A 22,539-nucleotide genomic window follows, 5' to 3' on the forward strand; every position below is an offset into this window, starting at 1 on the left:
GAAGAGAAAATTAAAGTGTGAAATTAGTGAGTCTATAGTACGCGTGTGGTAAAAGACACTTTTGCATAACCTCCCCAGCTCAGTGCCTGGCACACGGTTACTGCTCAGGGAACGGCTTAAATATGGATGGGCCATCATTTCTCTGGGCATAGATCTTCTTTGCACACTGTCTATACTTTTAAAATATGAAGATTTGAGCTCATGATTCTTCATGTCACATAATACTCCATGATACTGAGAAAATTCCATTTTCCTGTTCGCTTATTCTTTTCCATTCACATCACAATGTCAAGAGATAGAGCTCATTAGCTTTTCCGAGGACTCATGGTGGGTATCTAAAGTTAACATTTGGACTTTCCATAACTTATAGCCTATTCAGAGCTCACTTAGGGTACAGTGAGAGATGATTGTAGGGTTTGATTTACATTATACTGTAGGAATCAGTACAGTGGAATAATTTTGAAAACTTTGAAGAATAAAGTGCATAGTTCAGTATTCAGATGGGTAATTAGAAAAGGGTAGAATAAGAAGCGTAACTCCAGATTGTGTAGAAACTGAAGTCTAGCACTGTACATATCCAAGTGCATCTTTATGTGGTATAAATGGGATTATTACAGTAAAGAAGGCTGACAGATTTGTATCCATGGTCCTGTGCGCAGTAATTGATAAAAAGCAACGATAGTATTTAAACTAGAATTTCATTATCAAAAACATGTTTTTCCCATTTGATGTGTTCATGCAGATGAACAGAGCTGAATTAACCTAGATTCACTTTAATATATTTTTACTGAAAGAAGCTAACGTTTTGAATCCCTGTTTTTCTGCAAAGTACTTTTTAAATGCTACCTCACTTACGTCTCAGTGACACGTTCTGTGAGAGGTGACTGTGAAGCCCAGGTTAAGAATGCTGCTCAAGGCAACATGGATTAAGAGATCACAGAGACAGTCCTCAAGCCCAGGGCAGTCTGACTTCAGGTCTTGCCTTGCCACTGTGCTTGTTCATTTATTAAGGAAACAATCGTGTGCACGAGTCACAGCGTTTTGTAACCCTTGTCTGCCTAGAGTGCACAATTTTAATATATAGCTATTTTCTCTTGAATTGTTCTTATTTATCATAGGAATCCTTTTTCTTTACATTTTTTTCCTAACAACAGACGTGATTCAGATACTGATGAAAACAGTGAAAGTCATCCACAGCCATGATGCTGAGATATAATCATTATGTCTTTTTATAGATCTTTGAACCATGTATTTTTAATGCCCCTTGCGAGTTAGGTGTGTCTTCCTCTTTAACACTCTTTGACAATCGCCATCCTGATGCGTGGAGGTTTTGTGGTGAGCCATGGCTGCTCTCGTTTGTGAGACTTTGATCCTGGACAGGTGCTGGGCCTCCCCCTTTCCCTTGTGGTGTGGGTGTGCGTATCTGCTGATCTGGTGCCTCTGAAATAAGAGCTGTCTGGTCTGTTACCCAGCCTCACGTAGACCTCGGTGAGCTCATCGGGTCCTCGGAGACAGAGGAGCCCGTGCTGGCGATGACGGATGTGGGTCAGAACGGAGAGGAGGCTCAGGGACCTTTGGCCATGTGGGAGGCTGATGTTCAGAACATAGAGCTGGAAAAGAGGAGCAGAGGACTTGGTTTCAGCATTTTAGATTATCAGGTAAATACATCCTACTTTTAATAATTTTTTAAAAAATGATGAGAGAAACTAGAGATATATTGTCCACAGCCGAGAAGAAGCAGATAATATTTTAGAATCATCAGAGATGTATTCTTGTTTTACTGAGGTTGAAAATAATAACTTCATGATTAATTGGCTATCGTAAAGCATTTCTTTCAACACTGAATTCATTGAGCCCTTTTATATTTTGTCTCTTGGAAATTTGAAGAATAATGCGGAATATTTTTTAGGAATCCTAGAGAAATGTAGTTGTTTGATCCTTTGAAGGTTATGCCTAAGTTACTCTTACTCCTTTGCCCTTAATTGATGCTTCATATTCAAATGGTGAGACAGAAAGTGTTAGCTACTCATTTCTTTCATCTAAAGTGAATGATAAACTTATAATTGGATATATTGTGAATTCTAATATTCTTATGATTTGACCAAACTTATGAGTTAGCTTCAGTTGGTCACGTGTGGCCTGCGTCCTTCTTTTGTGTTCTGTGCCGAGTGACTGAGGGAATGCTAAAGCGGGTCTGAGAAGGAGCAGCTGCTCCTCTTCATCAGTTAGTACTGAGCCAGGGAGCTGTGTTCTTCTTTGGTCCTGGTTCTGGAGTCTGGTTCTCATACTCAGGTTGCTGTGTATGTGAAAACACTGCATCACCAAATACTCTACGGGCTCCTTCTGAACTTCTGCATCTCAGAGACAGGCCCTGCTGTCAGTACACTCACAGCTACAGAAGTTCCACGGCTGTAACTTCCTGTTAGTAAACCGTTAATTCATGTGTTGCAGATGACGGTTATAAAATTGGACCGTTTATCAGAATTTAAAGCCATAACGTTAAAGTTGTCTGAATGGTACCACAGAAAGTGAGGCTGCCATTGTTTAGGAGGGACTCTTCCTAAACTCTTTAAAGAGGCCACAGCCTTTACCTAGAGAATTCATTGGGAGTATTGTGTGCATTTTTTAAAAGACACTTGAAATAATTACCCATCCTGTACAATTCAGAGTGGACAACCTGTAACAGCATTTTTAAGTGTCGAAAGAGCTGCCTTCTCTTTCCGTTTCTGTTCTGTCAGGATCCAGTTGATCCAGCAAGCACTGTGATTGTAATTCGTTCTTTGGTGCCTGGTGGTGTTGCCGAAAAGGATGGACGGCTTCTCCCTGGGGATCGACTCATGTTTGTCAACGACGTTAACTTGGAAAACAGCAGTCTTGAAGAAGCTGTACAGGCACTGAAAGGTGCACCCTCAGGAACTGTGAGAATAGGCGTTGCCAAGCCTTTGCCCGTAAGAATTTGGATTTTACTCATTTCTTTTTATTTGCAAACAGAATGGCTTTCAAGCTTTTAGCTTCAGGTGTTCTCATGATCTAGTCATGGCTTTTGGTACTTTTCATCGATACGGTTATTTGGCACCATGAGTGTGAAGACTGAATTTTGAGTAATGTTTTTTAAAAGAATAAAGCAAAGAAAATAGCCAGAAAGTTCAAAAATAAACTTATAACTTACTGTTCTATGGTTCACTTTTGACTTTTTTATTCAAAATTAAGGTCATGATCAATATAGAATCAAATATTTTCAAAGAATTAGACCTCAAAATCTCTATGCCAGATTACAGTGGCCTAAGTTCCTGTTTCTGTTCAATGTATTTTGTTGTCTAATTACTGCAGAGCAAGAATTTGAACTTTCCAATGTGGATTCATCAGGTGGTGACTCTCCTCCTGGGAGGGAACAGCTTTCATGTTTTAGTTACTATGATATAAAACAACTAATGAATTCATGCTACATAATGTAAAAATATTTATTAGGTATAGTGATTGCAACATAGCACTTATCACTGAATTGCAATTACATATTAGAGACATTCTCAATATTTGTGGGTTTTTTCTGTTATAGATACATTTTTAAGTGGCAAGATAAATATACCTTCTCTTAGGAAGGCACATAGATATATTTGCATAAACATCAAATAAAGATTTGTTGACTTCGTGAGAGTTTATTCAAATCGTAAACTTGTTAATATATTTAAAACATTGGTTAAATTTTTCATGCTGTACTTCTTATTCCACAAAGAATTCCGTAACCTATGAAAATTATTTATGAGAATAGAAGAAAGGGAGGGGAAGAGGAAGGGAAGAAGGAAGAATGTGTTAAGCAAACCTCGGATCGAACCAGGATTGTAGAAATCAGAGCAAGAGATCAGTACAACAGGGAATGTAAGAATGAAGACAGGCCATTCTGGACTCTCCGTATTTAAGACTGACCCTATATCTGATTCTAGTCTCTCTATTATATAAAGAAAAATGGCAAACGTGGCTGAGTATATGTTTTTTACTGCCCTTAACCGGAAATTATGCCAGTTATTCAGAAGCAATCTTTTCTTTTCCCTAGTTAGTTCCAAAATAAATTTCTTTCATAAAAGTGTTTAATATTTCACATTTAATATGCATTGCAGTATATGGTAACTACCTCTTGCATAAAGTGAGCTTTATTAACCATTAAATTCATAGGTGTGGGAAAAGAAGATAAATAATTTTTCTCTAAAATACATCTGCATGTACTGCGCACAGAGTGATGTAGGCAAGACAGTCTAAGTACTTTTGCTTATTTTATCTGAGATTGCAGTGAGAATGCTGTGTTTTCTGTCTCTGTGATCGTGGTTACAACATCATATCACAGGACTGCAATTTAAGCTGATTGTGAATGCGCAGAGTTGGTGGTGGTGGTGGTTTAAGCCAGGCCGAATTAAGGGACTTCCTTGTTGGGTTCACTAACAGTCCTTGTCAAGGAAGTTACATTCTTTAAAATAGTATTCTAGTAAAGGATGACAGAGAAGTTGATCCTTCTTTTTAATAGTTCAGTCTTTTGCAACTTCTTTTGTGTCTTAACACCTAAAGGTGGCCTTATTTCTATATTAAGAAGTCATTTTTTAACCCAAATATTTGGCAGAATGACTAGAAGAATATAGTAATGTAAAAAACTTGTTGATTTTGATAATCTTTTATAAGAAGAATGAAGAAATTCGTAGAAAGGGATTCTCATCAGATGATGTTGGTATTGGAATAAGCAACCTCATTGTGTGCTACTAGATGAAACTGTTAAATATGAATATTTATCATATTTCATGCTCACCATTCTGTGTTAAAGTCATATGTTTATTATGACTTTATAATTTGAAAACTTCCCCGTTTTTTCCTCTCCTCCCCTTTCTTTTTCTCCCCTCCCCCTCTGCCCTACCTTTCCTTCCTTCTTTCCTGTTCTCTCTCGTTGGTGAACTCATCCTCACACACTGAGCTTCATTCTCCCTGCAGCTTTCCCCAGAAGAAGGTTATGTTTCCGCTAAGGAGGACTCCCTTCTCTACCCACCACACTCCCGCGAGGAGGAAGGGCTGCCTGACAAAGCCCTCTTCAGGGCCGACTGGGCTCTGGTTAGTGGCCACGACTTACCAAGCTTTTTTTCACAATCTTGTGTCTTAGATTTGCTTTTCAAAGTATTCTAAAGTCTTACTATATTCTTTGATCATTATGTTTTGGGAAACTAAACATTTTCTTTTCAACTCTAGTACTTCTCATAGTTCAAAATGGGAAGGAAAACAAACTATAGTATTTGTGAAAACCGTTGAATCTGTAGGAGATATTGTTAGCAGTGCATTACGTCACCATGTAGAATAAGCCTTTTCATCATACCGAAAGTCGCTGGAGCTCTTGTCTGCTCCAATTTCACACTTGCGTATCTCTAGGCAGTCTTAAACTGTTTGTAGTACTCAGTCATAAGTCAGTTGTTTTTGCTGCCTTTTAATAAGGTAATAGGTATATTTTTTCATTAGATATTAATAATGTGAAAGTCACATGAATTGATTCGGTTACTAAGACCACAGAAGCTTCCAAAAGAGGCAAAACCCATGTTTTTTATAAATACGTGTATGTTAACATTACTGATTTACTAGAAAATCTTAAAGTTTTATTTTACTTCATCTATATAAAATCCTTCATTGTAATACATATATTTAGGAATCACTGGAGGCCACTTGGATGAGTGAATACATAGTTTTTGCTCCTAAGAACCTGATCATCTGGTAGAAGAGCCGATGCTGTGTTAATAGTTAATAGCTAAAGTGTAAAACTAAATAGCACGCTGCTCCAGGCCCTTTGTTAATTGTTGCCTTTAGCTCTTTTATCACTAGCACTGATTTGTCCATGTTCTGTCTCAGTGGTTAGCCTTTGACGTGTTGAAGAGGGTGAGGAGGTCGTGTAGGAGAAAGAATAGACAGAGTGATACCAGTATGCCTGTTGGTCTCAGGTGGAGACTTTGTCATGTGTGTCACAGAGCAGAACTGCCAGCTGACGTTTTTATTTTTATCCCTAGGTGGACACGGACGATGCTGACTTAGCAGACGAGTCTGCATTCGAGTCTCAGTACTCTCCTGATCATGACAGTATCTACTCCACTCAGGCCTCTGTTTTATCCCTTCATGGCAGTGCTTGCAGTGATAGCCTGAATTACGGTCCCTCCCTCCCGTCTTCTCCTCCCAAGGTACGAAGGAAATGCCGTTTTCTTCGTGGGGGAACCCTGTGTGTCAGTTCCCAGAGGTCAATGTTCATGGGGTGCTGGGGGAGTGGCTCGTTGGAGACATCTTATTTCTTCAGTCATGGCTTCATTATCAGGCTAAGGTGCAGGTTCATTTAGATGGTGTTAATTGGATGTTTTTTAGACTCTTGGGTTCTATTTAAATGTCAGTTCTGTGATACAGAGTGATAGGCACAGGGTTCAAAACTTTGATTAGGATTTGCATGTTAGAAAGAAAAACTTTAGTGAAGTCTGTTTCTCAGATTGTGTTTTTAGCTGTGTGTACTTTGGGAGAATTACAAGAGTAACTTTATTTTCTTAATGGCTTTAAAACGGACTTTCATGCAGAGTTGGAAAGTAGAGTGTTCCTTGCATGAATTTAGTATTTATTAGCTAAGTTAAACTTAGTGTTGTCATATGTTTTCATATAAAATGATGCCAAAGAATACGTAAAACTCCCAGTGAATGGCTGAGTATGTTTAAGTCACTGGATGTGAATGAAGAATTTAGCTACTGATTGACACAACTGTGCCATCTGTATTTTAGAAATAGATTGTTGGTATAAATGCCCCACCCAGCTCTATGCATTATCTTGATGATATACTCTATAATGTTTAATAAGTAATAGTTTAAAACCTGTTCAGTCTTTTGGGCGTGAAATGGTATCTTACTGTTTTAGTTTGGAGTTCTTGACTGCTAGTGAGGTTGAACACGTTCTCATGGATTGGCCATCTGGTATTCCCCTCCACCAGTGGCCTCTTCATATCTTTTGGTCATTTTTGTATGGGATTTCTTGTCTTTCTATTGATTTGTTGGAGTTGTTTATATTATCTAGAAATTGATGTGCAGGGCAATTCAGTGTGTTTCTCTAAGTATGTGTGTGTGTATGTTAAAAATCTGAAAATGTGTGGGAATGTTCCTCTCAACTTCTGGGAAGATGTTATTCTTGGAGAAAAAAGAAATCATGGGAATTTAGCTGTATCTATAATACATTACAAACTTTTAAGAAGAAAGAGAGATTGAAGAAAATACACCAAAATATTAAGGTCTGTTAAATCTGAGGAAAGAGTTCATATGTGGATATATTTTCTTTATTTTTCTATGTTGGGAACATTTCATAAACAAAACATTCAACATTAAAATAAAAGACTGAATAATAGTTCTTTCTTAAATATATGAAATGTATATTTTCCACATAAATTCAGTAGGGAGGGAATCTGTATTTATGAAGAAGTTGGGAAGTAGAATTTCCACAAGCCTAACACAGTTTTCCTCTTTTCTGATAAACAAGTAGTTTTTTGGCCAGAACATTTTCAGAGCATTTTCTTTTGTGTTCAAGGTGCACCTGTTATCCTTGCAAATGATGCTGGGCAATCTCCTTGAATTGGTTTGCAAGGTATAATCGTGAATGGAGCAGCTGCTCCCCTCTCACACCTGAGACTGTCTGTCTGACTGAGTCCTGTCTGGAACATACTCAGGCTTTACTGGCCCCAGGGCTGGAAGCTGAGTTCATCTCCTAATGGAATCTCCTAATCCGCTGCACAGCACACTTCATGCCAGTGGGACAGATTGCATTGTTTAATTTAGTAATTGTTACTTAAAGGGATTACACAATCTGCATACTGAGAAGCATATATTTTACAGGGCAAATGCTGGCTGTATGCAGCACAACATATTGGCTTACTGAAGTCTGTTTGCCTCCTTTTCTGTTTTTTTCACAAGCAGTTTACTCTTTTGTTGAAGCAAATTTTGGCAAGCTGGCCTATCAACTGAAATATTTAAACTACAAAACAACAAAGGAGACATTAATGAGAGTGTTTTAAAACACATTGTGAAACTCCTGTGTGCTTTCAGTTTCTCTTAGAATGTAGGACTGTTTCCCTATCATGGTAAATCTCTGCAACATTGTTTTATTTCTTTGGCTTGTTTGTTTTTGTATTTGTTTTGTGGCGTCTTTTTAGTACCTAGATATTTTACTGGAAAATTGTATGTAAATAAGAACAAAAGTAGATGATTCACTCACCTTCCTTTATCTTTGCACTAAATTTATTTTAGAAAGACAAAGTGGCAGCTTGTTACAGAATTTAGAGTCAACCATTTTTCTTAAAGAAAAGTGAGCTCACTTTAGGTTTCTTTAATTGATGAAGTCTTATGATACATGATATTTAAGGAAGACAAAGAAGCCTCCTTACTGATCTGAAGGATGGGTAAAATAGGATGTGAGGATCCCAGTGAGTCCTCAGATGTTTGACTTTGCTAATTATGAAATAATCTTGTAGCCTTAAATGGTGGTTGGAAATGCACAAATAATTTTACCTCTCTTCTTTACCTTGATGGAGAAGTCTTTTGGCCTTTGCCGGGTGTGCTGTGGAAGTTCTAAAAGCTAATGCTCCAGAGCCTGGACCTGTTGTAGAGGGAGGCCTTACTCCCAGAGGGCAGAGCCTGGACCTGGACAGTTGCTTAGACAGGAAGGGGCTGTAGGCATATGTTTGAGCTCCTTTGCACAAAATTCTCCCATTTAGGGGACCAGTCTGCCTTTTTTTTTTTTTTTTTGAGTTGTGTTTGCTTAATTTGATTAATTATCGTTTAAGGATTTAAGGGAAACAACCATTACTCACAAATTTAAGAAAATTTGACCACTTCCGTGGTATTTGGATTTATAAAATCAGGTCGCTGAAATGTGGTTTTTAAAGGCAAAAAGCCAGTGGGTTTTCTCATTGTTCTAGGTTTTAATTTTCTGATTAATCTTTTTATCCCCTTTTCCTTGTCACCTCCAAAGACATAATAGAATGCAGAAATAATTGTTTTCTAAACTTACTAAATGCTTGTAGACTTTTGTTTCAAAGCTCAATATAGCTTCTGGGGAGACGATGCTTTCATTTATTTTTCCTTATTTTGGCTTAAAAGTCCAACCCAGTAAAGATTCTGTAGCTTGGTGGTGGATTTCCTCCTCTGCTTCTTCCCCCACACCCCTGCCCCACGCCTCCTCACACCCCCAGGTTCTCCTCACTCTTGTTCCGGAAATGAAGTGATCCCCAGTTTGGTGCTCGTCCTGCATTCTGAATACTGGTCCCTCTAGGAAATGCTGTTGGTTCTGGTGCAAGTTGAACTTTATGTTTGTCAAAATACAAACTCCTCTTCACACCCTGCACACGAAACAAAACTAATGTTTCTTCAATCTATGTATTTGAAGGAAAAGATCTCCACTGAGTGTCATTCTGTAGCATAAAATATTGCTGCCTTCCGATTTGTGTTTAAAATGTTGATACCATTTTTTATTTTTATATTTTGAAGAGAGAGTTAGTATCAAAAACTAACTAGATCACTCTAGCCAAGATGATGCAAGTGATTGTGGAAATCTTAGTGATAAAACAGCAAGCTTGCAAAGGTATGAGAGATGTTGCCTTTTCCCTCAGGAGGGTAAGAGTACTGATAATAAAGAAAGTGCATCTTATCTCAGAAGACGCTGTAAGTTAGAGCAGTTGGGCTTACGGTATATTTTTCAAAAGGATAAGGAGACTTGTGTGGTTGACCGATTATTGAATAAAAGCAGGTTGTGTCCAGTGAATGCTTAAATACTTAGCTAGTCTATATAGATACATTCTGTGGGTAAATAAGGTGCCCAGGTGTAACGTTAAATGCATTGCACTTAAGAAGTAGAGCTGTTTTCAAGTATAACCGACATTTTAATTTAACCTTTCTTTCATTTTTTCCTAAGAACAAGAATGTATCAAATGGTGGCTCATGTTAATACGGATTTTTGAAAGACTTCCGTTTAGACACCAAGTTGCAGTGGGAAATTGTAGAGTTATTTTTGCACATCTTATGAGGGAAGAACTGCTTTTCTTTTAGATCCATAAGACTCTTAAAAATAAAACTCAGTCGGTTGTTCAGCAACCAGAAATGTTTCTACAGTAGGCGTATGTTGTCTGCTGTGTTGATTAGCTCTTTCTTTTCTGTGTGTCTGTGTTAACTCCCTCATGAATAACGCATGGTGGTTTCTGTTACGTGATTTATAGTAAACCCCAGCTAACAAGGGCAGCTTGACCTCTTCTGATGAAGAGCAGTTTTGATTGTCATCTTTATTTGAAGAGTGGTAGAGATGATTTACTGCTAATTATTATAATTAATTTAGTAATACAGCAGCTAACCAGCTCTCTAGTAAGTACATTTGTTTTTTTCATAAGACTAAAATAAAGTTGGCTGAATGAGCCAACGGAGTATTATTTAAGTTCTAGGAGTGTGGAGGATGATATTTCCTGTCATTTGTTCCTGAGGATTTTAAAGAGGTTATTTGCTTGTATGATATTCCCACTTACCTCAATTCTTTGTGCCAGGAATATTTGATAATTCCAGAGAGACGAAACTTGATTGAATAAGAGGAGTATAATAAATTGTGTTGGAGCGATTGATTGCCAATGTAGCAAAAAATGGAAAGAGACCCATATTTCACACTGCACCCTAACATAAATTCTAAGTGGATTAAAACTGAATCTGAAAACAGACCATTTATAAAATAGAAGAAAAATGCTAAAAAGCATTTTATTTACTCTCTGCAGTGGAAGGACTTATGAAGCAACATGTAAAACCCAGAAGCATTAAAAAAAGACAAATTTAGTTACATAAAGAATTATGTAAAAATTTCTTGATTACATAAAGGATTTAACTTCTGCATGTATATGTATATAACTTATACAACTTGAAAGACAAGTCACAAGCTTGGAAAATATTTGCAGTATACATCACAGACTTTGTATTCAGCCTGTGTGAATGACAGCGTATTTACTGGCATGACAATCTCTCATGTTAAGATATAAAGATACTTCAAAAAAGCAAGTAGAAATATGCCACTCAGCGTATAGTTTGGTTTAGGTTTTAAACATATACATATATCTGTGAATGTGTGCCTGTGTTCTTGGGCATATGTATTATATGGATACATTAAAAATTTGGTGAATAAATACCCAAGGGATGCCAGCCACTTGTTTTTACTGGGGAAAGGCCTGGAAGTATGAGCCACACGGGAAGGCTTCCCTGTCGCACTCTTCATGCATACATAGTACAGATCTGTATGGCCTGAATCTTTTCTGATGATACGTACACTGCTCTTCTACTTTAAAAACATCAGTAAAAGAATTGTAGATACAATTGATACTTTTATTCAATAGCAGTTCATGGAGCGCTGCTTGCCCATGATAAAATACATGTGTTGTAAGTAGATACATACATTTATGTAGGACTGCAAAATTTTAGAGTTTCAGGGAATTTTAAAAATTATCTAACAGAAAGCCTAGAGAGATTCTGTGATGTGCAGATTGTTAAGAGAGCCTGCTTTAGAACATCCACACGTCTTAGGACACTGTTCTTAATACTAGTCCTTCTGCTACATCTTGCAGAATATTTAAGAAAAAGTTCCCTATAAGGATATGAATTGTACGGCTTTCTCTTTGGTTCCGTAAATACCAAAAAATGCCTATCAAAATACTTTTTTCTTGGAGGTTCTTATGAATCTGAATCAATCAATATCGTACTCTTCATGCTCTTAATCTTATAATAAATAGAAACTTCAACCTGATAGTAAATGAACTACTTTTTAAATGAGATGTGGAAATAGAAATTACTTGCTCTCCTATGTATATTGAACTCTGAGTAATTTTATTTGTGAGCAGAACATAATATTCTATCTAAATGGTCTTAGGTACCAGCATATTGTGTGACTCAGTATGAGATGTATGATTTGCAGGGAATGTATTCAAAAGTATTTACAAAAATAAGTATATGCAGAATATCAACTAAGCAAAGAATTTGTATGTTTGCTAATACTTTTTGACTAATGAATAATTGTATTGTCTTTTGTTTTTCACTCACTAGTTGTTCATTAGGATCTTATGAAATACATTGATGCAATTCTGGCCATAATTTTTATTTTTGTTCTTTAATTACCAGGATGTTACTGAAAGTTCTTCAGATCCAATTCTTGATCTCCATATGTCCTTGGAGGAGCTGTACGCCCAGAATCTCCTACAAAGACAGGATGAGAGTCCGCCTTCCGTAGACCTGAACATGGGGACTGCTTCTGGCTTTACCGTAAACGATTATACACCTGCGAATGCTGTTGAACAGCAGTACGAATGTGAGAACACAAGAGGGTGGACTGAATCTCACCTACCAAATGAAGTTATAGCAAGTGCAGAACTGAGTTCTCCTGTGCTAACTGATTCACCTGGAAAGGTACATTTTAAAGATAAGGTTTGTGTATTATGATAAAATTGGGAGACAATGAAGGGTCGCATTATTCTGGCTAACCTTCCTATTTGGAGCCAGTGCTCTCCTGAAGCTTGAGATTTTTTTCAGAAGAGAACCTATGAACTTGTTTTGTTTATAGGTTCTTGCTTAGATAAAGCACAGCCAATAGACAATATGGGTGGTGTTGAAATCATACTCCAAAGTCTAGTTTTCCTTTCCATGTGACTTATGTTTGTTTTCTGTCAGGGCTCCAAGTTCTTAATGCAACAGGGTTCCCTGGCCTCTGCTGCTGAGTGTGTCATGTTCCAAAATATATCCAAAGAATCTTTTGAGAGGACTATTTCTATAGCAAAAGGCAATTCTAGCCTAGGTAAGTTTCTTATTTTCCACATTTACCTTCCTTCCCAACCTCCTTGTCAAGAGGAAATATTGAACATAGTTTCAGTGTTTTTGAAGGTAGATTTGAAAATAGATGCTGTAAAATATCTGGCAGTTTTTATGGTTACTCTTTTTATGTACTCATTATTTTATCTGAAATGCTTGATACGTTTGTTTACTTCAGACTCGCTTAAATCCCTCACTCCCTAAATTAAAGGAAAGTATGCACGAGTCTCATTTGCATTCAAGAAAAAGATACACAGATTGTTTGTGTATGAAAGAACACATCGGAAAAGGAATTCTTAGAAAATGGAAAGTCAGCGATTTGGAAATCTAAATTCTTTGGAATAGTAAATTATTAGTTTCTTTGAATGTTACCACTTATGCGTAAGTCAGTTTATATTTAATTTCTTTCATTCACTGAAATAAAGACTAAAAAGACAGCCAGGTGTCCCACCACCAAAATATAAATGGAGTTATTCAATGGTCCTATCCAGGTGACAGGATTTTTGTGTCCTCTTCTACGCATGCTGGGTTGCGGCTGAGTAATAATCCTGAATCTTCTGAATTGGGCAGGAAGACTCCCTGTAGAAATTAAGTCCTGACTGCGGTAGCTAAAATTACATCAAGGCAGAGCACACTTGTTCTTCGAGTTAAGCAGTGGCATGACTCAGTCCTGTCTTCAGTGCTTGGTGGGGATAACGAGGATTGTACATCAGTCACTCCGGGAGCCCGACTGCAGCCCAGGACCATCCGGTTAGCTCTGCCTCAGAGGTCTCGTTCCTTCTCGGATGTAACCAGCCAGCACAATTTACGCTGATACCTATGATCGGTCTTGTTCCTTGTTAAATTTGAGGCTTGGCAGAGGGGACCGGCAGTGCTTGCTTGTTGTGTGGGATTCCAGTCTCTGTCTTCTAGATTTTGTTCCGTTTGGTGGCAGATGAGTCCTAACAACAGCAGTTAAATGGGGAATTACAGCAGAGAATTTCTACTTAGTTTTATTTCTTATGTATTACCTCTAATAGAATAATATAAAACTTAAGCTAGAGAATGTTCTGTAATTTGTTAATTATGGGATAGATACGACAGATTCCTAAGCATGTCAGAAATATTTCGTCTGCTGATGCCACGTTTCTGGAAGCATGTCACTTAGAATAGTAGTTTTATAGGATGTTAATGGAAGTTATAAATGGGTTAAAGTTCAAAAGTTTAGGATGTGATAAACTTAAGGAGACAGGTGTTTCTGTTTGTGCTACTCAGTATCTTTGATACTCAGATGTACGTTGTGGATTCTCTAAGAAAATGTTCCAGTATGCATGACTTGTCACATTACATTGGCAACAGAGCCCATTTTTTAATGAACTCTTAAGACAGAGATCTTAGATCCCTATTCTGGTATATTTATTTAATCAACTCTCAAATACTAATTATTTTCTATATTCTGGCCACTCTGCACGGACACCATGGTATAATCATTCTCCTCAAGGAGCATGAGTTTAAAAGAGTCAACTAACTGCCTTATAAGATCCTCAGGGCGTTCAGATCTCATACACGCTGCGACAGACACTCACACAGAGAACACTGAAGGCTTACGAGACAGAATAGTTGATCCCTGCTCTCTGAGTGTGGAGGAGTTTAGAAAGGTTTCAAAGAAAAGATGTTTGATTTAGTTCTTGAAAAAGGAGTACGTTTTTGCCACATAGTTTGAGGCATTGGGAAAGCTGGAAGCTGCCAGAGCCAAGGCAGAGAATTGTGAAATGTCACTGAGGTTTATTTGTGTGGATGAAGTGTGGTGTGAAGTGATGGCGGGCAGCGTGAGAGCTGACGCTAAAGGAGTTGGTAGGTGGAGACGCTGCCGGGCGTGTTCACGTGCAGGACACAGGACATCCGTCATGACACCTCCTGCCAAGCTCTGAAGTCAGTGGGAGTTAGGGGCAGAGCGGTGACATGACCAGATTTGTGTTTTCACATCATTCTGGCACGGGTCGATGAATTAGGTTGAAAGCAGTTGGGAGGCTGTTGTAAGAGTTACGGTTTTAGTATGCCTGATGTTATGATCTGACCCTTTGGATTGCTCACCTGTTTTCAGTTTGCGGAGAGAATGTTGAGTTTTGTGAAATCTTTTCCTTCATCTATTGAGAGAGTCATATGGGTTTTTTTGTTTATTCTGTTATAATGTCAGGATATATAATTTTTTAGTTTAATACAAGATACATAACATGAAATTGATCATTTTAATCATTTTTAAGTGTGTATTTCTATGGCATTAAGTACATCACATTGTTTTGCAACCATCACCACCATCTGTCCTCCAGAACTTTTTCTTCTTTTCTACCCGTTAAACACTTACTAGCTCCTCGCAACCTCTGCTTTCTATGCTATGTCTCTGTAAGTTTTGACTGCTCTAGTACCTCATGTAAATGGAGTCATGCAATATTTGTCCCTTTGGGGCTGGCTTATTTCACTTTGCACAGTGTCTTCAAGGTTGTGGCATGTTGTAGCATGTGTCAGAATGTCCTTCCTTATATTCCACTGTGTGTGCACACACACACACACACACACCAAATTTTGTCTATCTGCTCATGTGTTATTGGAGACTTGGGTTGTTTCCACTTTAGCTTTTAAGTTTTGATTAAAAAAAAATACACTGAAATGGTTAAGCTCTTGGAGGAAAAAAACAGGAAAAGGTGAAGTGTCTTTGTTTTCTTTGATACCAGGAAATCCATTTATATCTTCATAGTTTGAGTTTAAAAAGAAAGTATAAAAGAGCTCTTCCATTTGCTTTATGAGACTAAACCACTTACTTGCAAGTGTGAAAATGCAGCATTGTTAGTTTAGCAACCAAACTGTAATATAAAAGTGTTAACATATATATAATAATATATATCTTTTAGCTTTACTTTTCTGCTTCATTTCCATTATTTGAATAATGTACACACCCACAGCATTTATAGGGCTTTGTCCCTAGCTATTTGATTTCCTGGGAACCAGTGAGGGTTCTCTCGCATTTTGGAGTTGAAATTCCATATGCCAAAGGGAGGACACTTCTCTGTTATCTTACCTGACAGCAGATTTCAGTATTCACATTTACATGATGCTCGGAGTAACTCAGTGTAAAGGAATAGTGAAAAAGAGCTATTTTAAAAAATCTGTGTGAAACATTAAAATAATTAAAGCATCTATTTAAGCTTTTAATGTAGGAAGGTGTTGCCTTTACAACTTGAAGGAACAAAAAGTGTCATATTTTAGAAAAATCTAAATAGAGACTGGCCTTGTGCTGGCAGGAGAGTATGTCATGAGAGGCCAATCACTGAATGTGTTTTCTTAGATTCAGTCTCAATCTGTGTGAGGTTGTTGGCAGTTTTGGCTTTCTGGGTAACTTGTTTCTCTAGTGATCATCAGATGAAAATATTAATAGATGATAGGTTTCTGTAAAAGCTGTCATCACCCAGTAGCTTTAATTTCATGAATAACTTGAGTTTTCTTTTAACTCTGTTAAATTTACTTGGGAGGATGTTGTCTGTAGATATACACACATGTATACGTGCATATGGTGACCTTTGAAAATTTTAATCTTGATGATTTTTGATAGGTCTGTGATCCATTACCTAATTACGTTGTGTTAGGTCTTGAAGGTAAAGGGAAAAGGTAAAAAGGTAAGAAGGGAAAGAAGATATTATCTTCACTTCACCGAGGAAGTACAGAAACATAGACAGACTCTGGAATTTCTCTGAAAGGACTCAGCCCTTGGGGGGTGGAACCAGGAGTCAAACCTGAGTCTGTCTCCCGTTTTCACATACCACACAAGGCACTACCATCCCTGAGTCACGCAAGGCTGCATGAAGATTTCTACAATAACAGGCTTCATTTTGAAGCTGAGTTACGATTGCCTGTAGCCTTCAGAAGGCAGTATAGCTTTGGATCGGGTAGAGATGCCTGTAAAATATATTCTGTGAGTTTTCTTTTGTACTTTATCGAGCACCTTGACAGGTACTCTATATGTGCTTTACTCACATAATTTTTTTTTTAGGTTTAAGTCCTTTTTTCATGAGCTTTATTTTTTTATTGAAATATAGTTGATTTACAATGCTGTGTTAGTTTCAAGTGTGCAGAAAATGATTCATTTATACATACACATACACACACACACACATGTATATACACACATTCTTTTTCAGATTCTTGTCCATTATAGGTTATTACAAAATACTAAATATAGCTCCCTGGGCTATACAGTAGGTCGTTGTTGTTTATTTTATATATAGTAGTGTGTGTCTGTTAATCCCAAACTCCTAGGTTAGCCCCCTCCACCACTTTCCCCTTTGGTGGCCATAAGTTTGTTTTCTATGTCCTTGAGTCTTTTTCTGTTTTGTATCATTTGTTTAGATTCCACATATAAGTGATATGATATTTGTCTGTCTCTGTCTGACTTACTTCACTTAGTATGATAATCTCTGGGTCCATCCATGTTGCTGCAAATGGCATTATTTTATTCTTTTTTTAACGACTGAGTAATATTCCATTATATACATTATATACTGCATCTTCTTTATCCAGTCATCTGTCAGTGGACTTTTAGGTTGCTTCCATGTCTTGGCAATTGTAAATAGTACTGCTGTGAATATTAGGGTGCATGTACCTTTTCAAATTAGACTTTTCTCCAGATACGTACCTAGGAGTGGGATTGCTGGATCATATGGCAACTCTGTTTTTAGTTTTTTAGGGAACGTCTATGCTGTTCTCCATAGTGTCTGCACCAATTTATTTCCCACCAGCAGTGTAAGAGGTTTCCCTTTTCTCCACACCCTCTCTAGCATTTATTATTTGTAGTTGTTTTGATGGCCATTCTGACTGGTGTGAGATGATACCACATTGTATTTTCAATTGTGCCTGTACCCTACAGTTTTGTTTACCGTAGCTTTGTAGTTTAGTCTGAAGTCAAGGAGCTTGATTCCTCTGTCTCCATTCCTCTTTCTCAAGATTGTCTTGGCTGTTCAGGATCTTTTGTGTTTCCCTGCAAATTTTTAAAAATTTTGTTCTAGTCCTATAAAAATTGCCTTTGGTAATTTGATAGGGATTGCAATGAATCTGTAGATTGCCTTGAGTAATATGGTCAGCTACATGTAGAAGAATGAAATTAGAACATTCTCTAACATCATATTCAAAAATAAACTCAAAATGGATTAAAGACCTAAATGTAAGACCGGATACTATAAAACTCCTAGAGGAAAACATAGGCAGAACACTCTGGCATAAATTATAGCAGTATTTTTTTTTATTGATCTCCTAGAATAATGGAAACAAAAGAAAAAATAAACAAATGGAGTCTAATTAAATTTAAAGGCTTTTGCACAGCAAAAGAAATAATAAACAAAATGAGAAAACAACCTACAAAATGGGAGAAGATATTTGCAAGTGATGTGACCAACAAGGGATTAACTTCCAAAATATACAAACAGCTCATATAGCTCAATATCAAAAAAAAAAAAAAATCAAAAAGTGGGCAGAAGACCTAAATAGACATTTCTCCAAAGAAGACATACAGATGGCCAGCAGGGGCGTGAAGACATGCTCAACATTGCTAATTATTAGAGAAATACGACTCTAATTCCTTAAATAGCCCTATAAATGTACATATCCCCATTTTACAGATGAATGAAATAAAACCCAGTATGAGGTGAAGTCAGTTGCCCAAAGCTACACTGATTAAAGTGGTGAAACTCAGATTTGGAACTCACTCTGGTGCTGCAGTACAAGGTTTGGGCTGTCCTACTTGGTTTGGGCTTTTCCCTTTCAGGAAAAACGTGAGAGATCTTATAAGTTACAACCAAAATCTAGTCAGTAGACATTCCTCAAAGTTGCTGAACCCTGAAAATTATCATTTGGTGAAAGGAAAGTATAAGCCGAGCTCACCGATGCCGACCTCTTTGTTCATGTGGTTGACGTGACCTGGCAGCCTTAATACCTGATCGAGACAGGAGTTAAACATGCTGTTTAGAGTGAATTTAGAGGTCCTGTCAACCGTAGCTCGTGAAGACTGGTCCCATGTCTGTGGCTCGCTTGACTGCAGAGTGCATGGTACTAATGAGAACAGGATGCTGGGTTAGATTCCCAGGGTGGGCTGCTGGGTTACATTGTGTTTTGTAGTCAGTCACATTTTGTCTGGTGGGTCTTGGTGGCAAAGGTGGCAGGATCAGGGCGAACTAGGGTACGTGTTGTAACATTTAGGAACTGGACTCTTTGCTCGTAAGAAACCCACCTTAGTGTCTAAATTTGTTGGTTGGTTAATGACAAGCATAAGTGTTTCCTTAATAGCAATAAACTCAAAAATCATTAGTGTAAGTCTTCACAGATTATTTTAAGTGCTTTTGATTAATGGTTCATTTCTGTCAGTGACAACTGGGAGCCTGGGCGGCCCACACCCAGGCGTGAGACATCAGGCTGGGAACATATTGTAGTCAGGATCGTTCTTAAAAAAACATTTGAAATATCATGTCTAATGTAGTATAATTAGAATTAATATTTAGAAAGAATTTCTTTCTTTAAAAAAAATGCAAAAACCTAAAAAGGGATTTGTGATTTCTCTGTTTTTATCAAAACCCTTATAGATTTCTCTCTCTCCTTATATTGTTTAATTCTATGATCTTGTTTTAGAAGGAACTTGTATTACTTGGGTTTAAGTTAATTTATGTTATTTTCTGTAAAGTTTTAAATATAATTTCAGCAGGTTTTATATTTTTGAAAGAATAGAATGAGGGTAGGGTGAGCAGAGAACATTAATTCAGTTGGAGTTTGTTAAGACTATCCTTTTGAGGAAGTAATATTGATGGATGGGAAGTTGTTAGCTGTGCAAGAGCTGCAGATGGGGGTGTCAGGCAAAGACTCTGAAACGGGAGACTAGGCTTGTTGCTGGAACATGGGGACCAGGGAGGACATGGCGAAAAGGACGGGCGCATGTTGGAAGGGCCAGGAAATGAGTTTCATACAGACAGTGCTACATAGGTATGTTACATGTCTGTGCAGTAGGAAACTGTTGTTAGCAAAGAGAGTGATGCGGTGTGACTTGTGTTTTTTGAATGGTTACTCTGTCTGCCATGAGAAGAATGCATCAGAGGGGACAACTTTGTAAGTCAGGAGACCAGTTAGGAGGCTGTTTGAAAAAGTGAGGCAGGAGAGGTGCTGGCTTGGTCTAGATCTAGTGTGGAAATGGAGAAAGGTGAATGAATTCAAGATAAGTTTTGAAGATAAAAATGACAGGACTTGGCGATGGATTAAATGTAGGGAGTTAGGGAGGGAGAGGAAGGAATCAAGAATGACTCCAGCGTTTCTGCTCTGAGCAGTGGAGACTAGTGTGGTGGTGCCCTTCCCGAAAAGGGGAAGACGGGTGGGGAAATGAGGGGAGACAGGAGCTAGGAAATTCAATTTTATACTTACTGGGGCTGTATTTCCTGTGAATCATCCAGGGAGTATGTCCAGATTGTAGCTGAGTATCCACATCTGGAGCTCATGGAAGTTCAGATTTGGAAATAAAATGGGAATAGATTAGAATTAAGTTCACATCGGTTTAGTTCAACAGACTACCGTGCGTTCAGGCACTTGTGACAGGCACTGGGGGTTAGACTTAAATACAAACTTCCTGATGTTAGGGTTCTGTTACGCTTTTTGATCTCAAGCCACCAGCATGGTGCTTGCGGCACTTAATAAGCATGTAATAAATATATACCGAATGAACAGATGATCTAGAAATAAGATAATGACAGAGAGTTCCTTAATTTACAGAACTAATTTTCCATTGGTAGTCCTGCTCTTTATTCTTTTGTGTATGTGAGAGAGAAACTTTTATTATAAAATTGGTTTGGTGCTCTCAAAATACTGACCCTGGGAGAGCTTGCCATGTAAGTGGCAACACGTCAAATAGCCTAAGCTACATTCACTCCACGGTGTAGACCCTGTTTCATCTCTGGTGTATTCAGCATGGGGTGTCTTTAGATAAAATTTCACAAACATTTCTAAATTTACTTTAAAAATATTTTTATGTTAGAAACTAATGTTTTCCTTTTCTTCTGATTGTTTTTTACCGGCCAAAAAATTACTTCTATTCTTTGATCTATGAATCCACAGTGTTCATTAAATTCAAATTAGAATGAATTTGAAAGTCATGCATTTAGTGTGTGTTCCTCCTTTTCCATAGGAATGACCGTAAGTGCTAATAAAGATGGCTTGGGGATGATCGTTCGAAGCATCATTCATGGAGGTGCCATTAGTCGAGATGGCCGGATTGCCGTTGGGGACTGCATCTTGTCAGTCAACGAAGAATCTACTATCAGTTTAACCAATGCCCAGGCACGAGCCATGCTGAGAAGACATTCTCTCATCGGGCCTGACATAAAGTAAGTGTCATACGGACCCTAATTTGGCTTGTGAAATTCAGGAATTTCAATTCATTACTCAGAAATTTTTTTCTCAGTACATACTTCTGTTTGATAGAAAAATATTATCATATATGTATTTAATATAAATCAGTGAAGAATTTGTCTATTCCTGAAAAAGTTCTTGATTGTATACATAGGTTCCTCAAGACTGTAACAATATTGAAATACAGCTGGCCCCTGAACAACACGGGTTTGAACTGCGCCTGTCCACTTATACATGGAATTTTTCAATAAATACACAGTTGGCCTTCTGTATTCATGGGTTTCACATCCTCACATGCAGCCCACCTTGGATCAGAATTTCCATCAGAGGTTGGTTGAATCAGCAGATACAAGACCCATGGATGTGGAGGGCCGGCTGTACCATGGCATTTGAGTATCCATGGGGGCATCTGGAACCAGTCCCCTGCAAATACCTAGGGATGACTATATTCCATAACAATGCTGCTTTCTATTTTTATTTTTACTTCTCCATTGATTTCTGCAAAAACCTTAAATGTGAAAGGTATGAGATACCTTTCATAGGGCAGGACTGTCCACTTTTAGGAACTGACAGAGAAGTTTGGATTGGCTTCTGTGTGGGGAACTGTGCACTCCCCAATGATTTGTATGAATCCTCCAAGTAAGCCAGTTCTTCAAGGGCAGGCATGGAAAAGATCGTATAGAACAGTACCAATCTGACCTACAGTTTGCCCTTTTTTAACTACCTTGTGATACAGGAGAATTTGCCAGTATGTTGACGCAGTCTGACGGTAGGTCATGTAGGATATTTTAGCGGGAAATGTTTAAATATCTCATCATCCCACAGTGTGCTAAAAGCATTCCATATATATGGTTTGGTTTTTAAGTCACTAAACATTTCTTGAGGCAACTTAAAAATGAGTTCATAACTTTGTTGTCACACCTCAAAGAGTGTTAATAGCTTGCCTTTTTTCTCTAGCATTAATAACTGAATATTTGTGTTTAATATATAAGGGATAAAATAGTAAAATAAGAGCTCAGGGAAGGGTTGTTTACTTTAAATTGATATGATGAATACTAGTATGGGAGATATTTTGTATTTATATTATGTTACTGACTGCATTTGTATTATTATTTTGTGAAGTACATATTGGGAGAGCTTAGGTAAGAAAAACGTTAGTCACAGTCTGTTTTTCATTTTCCATCAATAAAAAGAAAAATATATGCTGTTTATAGTGGCTGTCTTATAGAAAAGGAGGTATTCTTTTTGGGCAGAATTTCAACTAATGGGCTTT

General features: G+C 37.7%; 1 protein-coding gene across 15 annotated transcripts in view; it reads left to right on the forward strand.

Moving 5' to 3' along the window:
• The window catches only part of MPDZ (multiple PDZ domain crumbs cell polarity complex component), a 370,677-nt gene that overhangs the window by 292,472 nt on the left and 55,666 nt on the right, over nt 1–22,539 (forward strand). For 13 of the 15 annotated variants that reach the window (XR_012506350.1, XM_074361559.1, XM_074361558.1 and 10 more), the window contains 7 exons: nt 1,473–1,658; nt 2,739–2,948; nt 4,972–5,088; nt 6,027–6,194; nt 12,174–12,458; nt 12,720–12,843; nt 21,043–21,241. Coding sequence is in view for 14 of the 15 variants with exons in the window: in XM_074361559.1 (XP_074217660.1) it covers nt 1,473–1,658; nt 2,739–2,948; nt 4,972–5,088; nt 6,027–6,194; nt 12,174–12,458; nt 12,720–12,843; nt 21,043–21,241 (1,289 nt within the window). In the remaining variant the exon portion in view is untranslated. The remainder of the gene's footprint in view (nt 1–1,472; nt 1,659–2,738; nt 2,949–4,971; nt 5,089–6,026; nt 6,195–12,173; nt 12,459–12,719; nt 12,844–21,042; nt 21,242–22,539) is intronic. The other 2 variants (XM_074361564.1, XM_074361569.1) reach the window with 2 other exon arrangements.

Source organism: Camelus bactrianus, chromosome 4, assembly GCF_048773025.1.
Source record: "Camelus bactrianus isolate YW-2024 breed Bactrian camel chromosome 4, ASM4877302v1, whole genome shotgun sequence".
Classification (NCBI taxonomy): Eukaryota; Metazoa; Chordata; class Mammalia; order Artiodactyla; family Camelidae; genus Camelus; species Camelus bactrianus.